The 5,285-nt window shown below is 37.6% G+C and overlaps 1 protein-coding gene across 4 annotated transcripts; it reads left to right on the top strand.

Moving 5' to 3' along the window:
• Positions 1-995: 995 nt before the first annotated feature.
• LOC133743833 (increased DNA methylation 1-like) lies at positions 996-4,408 on the top strand. 4 transcript variants are annotated; one of them, XM_062171881.1, is made up of 5 exons: positions 996-1,807; positions 2,265-2,333; positions 3,757-3,796; positions 3,926-3,979; positions 4,161-4,408. In XM_062171881.1, the coding sequence occupies exons 1-2, from the start codon at positions 1,170-1,172 to the stop codon at positions 2,266-2,268; spliced, it is 642 nt and encodes a 213-aa protein (XP_062027865.1). In that variant the 5' UTR covers positions 996-1,169; the 3' UTR covers positions 2,269-2,333; positions 3,757-3,796; positions 3,926-3,979; positions 4,161-4,408. The 4 variants fall into 4 exon arrangements, with proteins under 4 accessions (XP_062027865.1, XP_062027864.1, XP_062027863.1 ...); XM_062171880.1 differs by lacking the exons at positions 2,265-2,333; positions 3,926-3,979 and adding an exon at positions 2,613-2,682; XM_062171879.1 differs by lacking the exon at positions 3,926-3,979.
• The last annotated feature ends 877 nt before the right edge of the window (positions 4,409-5,285 follow it).

Here is a 5,285-nt window from a genome sequence, read left to right as displayed (position 1 = left end):
CTTGCTGGTGGACTCCATAACCTCTACCGGTCATTGTCTCTTTCCTTGTTATTTGGATCAATAATATCCCAAGCACAGCTTCTTCAGCCTTTAATTTAGAATTTCTAAACTATGGTTGTCCTAAATATTTTTCTTTGTAGCTTACCTTTCTCTAAAAAAAAACGTAATAATAAAAAAAAATAAAAAAAAATAAAGAACCAAAAGCACGTTGACTGTTTGACCACCAAAAATTCAAATTTTAGATTTTATTTTTCTCAAAATAAAAATATAAAAAAAATGTTTGTGATCGACGAAACTATAAGAGACAAACAAGAAGCCTCGTATATAATTTTCTACAACAAATACGTGTGTCACATATTAATATATGCAACAAAAATGAAACCTCGCAGTTATTTTTTTCAACATATAAACCTTGCAGACGGAATATGCAACGTAAACGAGGTCTCGTATATTAGAAATTGTAACAAACATAAAGTCTCGCTTATAGCATTCTGTAACGCACTCGCTTGTCTCGCAAGATGTCATATGCGAGGAACAAATTGCGTCGCTTATTGAAAATGCGACAAGCATCCAAGCTCGGCATATGGAATATGCAACGTAAACGAAGCCCTCGTATATTAAAAATAGCAACAAATTAAACTATTCGTTGAAGAGGTTTTTATTAACCCTACCTTCATTTGCGAGTATTCAGTTTCCACTACAATTCAATTCTTTGTTTATATATTGTAATTCGATCGAGGCTACATCGAAATCTTGTATTCCTAGATTTGTCTCTCTGTTTTTTTTTTTTTTTTTGGTGGAACATGAAGGGTTAGGATGATGATTTAAACGCAGTATTCGTTTCTAGGGGAGGGAGTGCCAGCTGTCATTATTTCGTGGCCAGCAAGCAGCCAAAAGGCCACGTGTCAATCAGTCAGAAAGTATCCGTTGGAACCTGTTGTATAAAACCTATACCTGCATTTGCTCTGTCTTCACTTTCTCTCCTCTACCTGCAAATCATTTCTTTGTTTCTCTTGAATTTCTTTGTTTCTTCACTCTCTCTCTCTCTCTCTCTCTCTCTCTCTTTGTTCAACAAATTTCTCTTCTCTGATCAAACTTTCCGCTGAATTAAGCAAGCCCTAAGATCGAGACCCACATCGATCAAAAACCCTAATCGAGATCGATCAATCATGAAGCGGAAGCGAGCCTCTGCTATGGCTTCCTCCTCATCGTCGTCTACCGTGAAACCCTCACGCTTCCCTGAAGAAGAATCAGTCCGGTGTTGGGAGAGCGAAACGGCGTCGTCAAACAGAACCCGACCCCAAATCCAATCCAGATCAAGAAAAGGATCGAAAACAAGAAACATCAATGATGTCTTAAAAGATGAAAGATCCAAGATTTCTGGGATCAACCGGATTTTGGGGACACCCATTCCCGTGAGCAATAACCTGACATGGAGGCTTTTGAAATCTCACATGCGAATTGAATCTTATTACGGCACCAAGCTCCACTCCGCTCTCAATGCCATCCACGAGTGTTTCGAGCCTTCCAAAGACCCCTACACCAACAGAGACATTGCTGAGGACATTGTCTTCGACTTGGAATCCGATTCCGAGTTGAATTTGAGAGGGTTTTACACTGTGGTTTTGGAGAGGAGAGATGATGTTGATGGTCATGAGGAGATGATCGGTGCCGCCACGGTGAGGATCAATAAGGGAGTGGCTGAAGTGCCACTCGTGGCGACTAGGCCTCAGTTTAGGAGACTTGGGATGTGCAGGATTTTGATGAATGAGCTCGAAAATCGGCTCATGGAATTCGGCATTGAGAGGTTAGTCTTGCCTTCTGCGCAAAGTGCACTCAATACATGGACTAGTAGTTCAATTGGGTTTTCAATGATGACTGAGGCTGAGATATCAGAACTCAGTGCTCATCATGAGTTCTTGGATTTTAAGGACACTGTTATGTGCCATAAAATACTCTTGAAGCACCCAATAGTGTCATTGTGATGTGGTTGATTGACAAACCTCGAGTTTCCTAATACCAGGAGTTTAAGATCATTCTTTGGTCTTGTAACCCTTTACTCATCCCACACTAACTTTTCGTTAGTTCCTGCCTTGCAGCGCCTCATTTTGGTCACCTTCTGGGTTCCTCTTTGGCTGTTTGAGTCAAAACTCCAACTCCTATTTTCTCAGTAGATATGAGATTTTCTTGTGTTTAGTATTCAATAATGTCTCTGAAATTCCCCTGTTTACTTTTCTAACTTTTTATGATTTTCTGTTTTGCAGATAGTATAACCTGATATCTGCTTTGGCGGAATGTGTTCATGAGTCTTTGTAGAATTAACATTCACAGTGGTAGGGATGTTGCATATATGTTCCATTGAATCCATTTTTTGAACAAGAATGTGTGCAAATCCTTTTTCTGTTCCTTAGACACTCGGATTTTGAGATATTTTGTGACATGCCAACGTTCATGCTTAATGCTGCATTACTTTTACAGTACTTTCACAATAGAAACCTTTGTTTTCACAAGTTGATAAGCTGTAGTTCATTTCGGCTAAATAGATGTCTATTATAGTCAATCCCTTTGTTAGTTAGAAGCAGGTGACTTGTTAAAGGTTCAATTGGTTGCAGATAGTGTAACATGATATCTCTTTTGGCAGAATGTGTTCATGAAGTCTTTGTAGAATTGACACTCACAATGGTAGGGATGTTGCGTATGTGTTCCATTGCCCCCATATTTTGAACAAGAATGTGAGCAAGTCCTTTTTATGTTCATTGGACACTCGGATTTGAGATAGTTTGTGACATGCCACTGTTCATGCTTAATGCTGCATTACTTTCACATCACTTTCTGATAGACCATTGACACAGTACTACCTTAGATTCACTTACCAAAAACTAGTCGGTAAGAGTCTGCTTTACATCTTAGTACTTAAAACAGCACTAGAAAACAATAGAAACCTTTGTTTTCACAAGTTGATAAGCTGTAGTTCGTTTCGGTTAAATAGATCAATCCCTTGGTTCTTTGAGTCAAAAGTTCAACTCTTTTCTTAGTAGATATGAGTTTTTCTAGTGGATTTTAGTGGTTTTTTTTTGTTCTTGATAGTTCAGTGCTCAATAATTCCTCTGAATTTTCCCTGTTTAGTGTTTGGACTCCTTAGTGTTTTAGTTTTCCTCTTTATATAGTAAATCCAAAACAAAAAAACAAAAGGCCCATTTGGTGGATTTTACTAATGATGTTATTAATTACATGATGCTACTGACATGGTGATTGCAATCATGTAATTACTTCACCTGTTTATGGGCATGTTCATTTGAGTAAGTGCATGCCCTTATTTCAGCATGCACCGATAATGTTGCTACTGTCATCATAGGTGTATTAAGTCTGTCCATTGTAGATTTTAAGCCCTTGTTGTCATTTGATAAATTGTGTTGTCAGAATGTGCAAAAGTGAATTGATGCCCTTATTTCAGCATGCACCCTGTCAAAGAAACACCAATAATGTTGCTACTGTCATCATAGGTGTATTAAGTCTGTCCATTGCAGATTTTGAGCCCTTGTTGTCATTTGATAAATTGTGTTGTCAGAATGTGCTAAAGTGAATTGGTAGGCGTTTTGTAAGTGACCTCTGAAAGTTAAGAAACTATTGAGTAAATAGTGATACATGAGTTCTTGAAAATCATATGTTCAAATAAATGTTACCCGGGCTCCTATCTTGAGCATATTCAGTGCACCGATTCAGATATTGAGGTATATATTCTTTGTTAATCTGCAGGAATTGACTCCTAATAACTTGAAGAAAGTCAGCATCATGGGTACGTCCTAAATTTAGAATACTGTAAACTTCAGATCTTTTGGTTCCTAAGCATTCTGTCCTTTATTTTCATCGAGTTTGCCACCCACATTTTACGAGTGAAGCTATCCTGTCCAAATTTGTTGTGTAGCTTGTGAAGAGATGGGATGTAATAATGTAGGATCATGGGAAGCAACTGCCGTTGGTTAGCTTGCCTAATTCTAGTGTTTTCTATTCTGATTGTCTTATCTTAATGTTGTGTATAGGACTCTTAGATCACTGGCTTAAATTTATTATGTTATTTGGTGAATTATAGCTAGAGTTCCTAAGTCTCAGCTTACGTTTTCTTACTGTTCTTAATCCTCTCTTGTTTTCAATCTTGACAGGATATATGAAATCCTTGTAAGCATAAGAGCTGCCTTCAAGCCTTCTGGATGTCTTCTTGTCAAGTTATATCTCTGCTGTCGTGCAAAGGGTTTTACTGTTGAGGATTAACTTGTTTACTGTTGAGCATTAACTACTTGTATTTATATAAGCTCTATGCGCCCCAAATTCTTTAACATTACTGGCATTCTTTGGATGCTACAGATGGCTTGATTCCTTGATGAATTTCAATATTGTAAATGTTTTGTTCTAGTTGAAGAGTGCAATATAAATTTAATGGTAAGCATGGGATTGAAATGCCTTTCCCTCACACATATATGTAGAAGGTGGAAATGAATTGATGGAAAATTATTTAGCAGACTAGCAGCATGGCCTTTAGTTTTAATTTGTTTTCCAACCAGAGGAAAACTTAAGCACATTCACCAGTTACAAGCTACCAACTCTGCTTTTGCATTGTATTGTATATTTGTATTGGCTCTTCTGAAAAGCTACCAATTCTGCTGTAGCACAATTTCAACAGAACCGGTGCAGTGTGGAATTTCAAGTTAAAACTCACAATTAACTGGAAAATGAAGTCTTCAGAGCTAATACTTCAAAAAAAAAAAAAATCCGCACTGGTCTAGACTTTCTCATGGGGCTTTCCTTTTCAATAAAATCAATCAGCTCATTTTCGTAGCTCGAATCTGTAAATTCTTATTTCATATCGAGTGTCGGAGCATGCTACTGGCAGCTTACAATGTTTCACTCGTACTCATAGCCAGCAAATCTAGCTAGTACTGTACAATAGGTCAATAGCAATGAGATTATGTACCAAATAACATACATGGTACATCCACAGTAGTCAAGGTGCAGCCTTTCCAATTTCCCTGTAATAATGAGAAAGTTCTTCTGTTTCAAAGATCCAAATTAAGTTCAAAACGAATTTGTTAACAATGGCAGCAAAGCAGGATATACATTTCTTTAGATAGTAAACCAACTACCAATTTCGTAGTAGATACATCTGCGGAGAAACCCCTCTCCACCATTTCGTAGTAGATACATTAGTCCCATAGCCCCTAATGTCTCATAGTTATTAATAAGACCTTGGATAGTTTTGTTATGGGTGCATTGATCTGGAGAACAACATT

This window comes from Rosa rugosa, chromosome 4, assembly GCF_958449725.1.
Source record: "Rosa rugosa chromosome 4, drRosRugo1.1, whole genome shotgun sequence".
Taxonomy (NCBI): domain Eukaryota; kingdom Viridiplantae; phylum Streptophyta; class Magnoliopsida; order Rosales; family Rosaceae; genus Rosa; species Rosa rugosa.
Note: the sequence above shows the minus strand (reverse complement) of the source record. Positions and strands in the feature narration are given on the sequence as shown.

Excerpts from the sequence above, each read along its gene's own strand:
- LOC133743833 (XM_062171880.1), top strand. The coding sequence starts at position 1,170 with ATGAAGCGGAAGCGAGCCTCTGCTATGGCTTCCTCCTCATCGTCGTCT.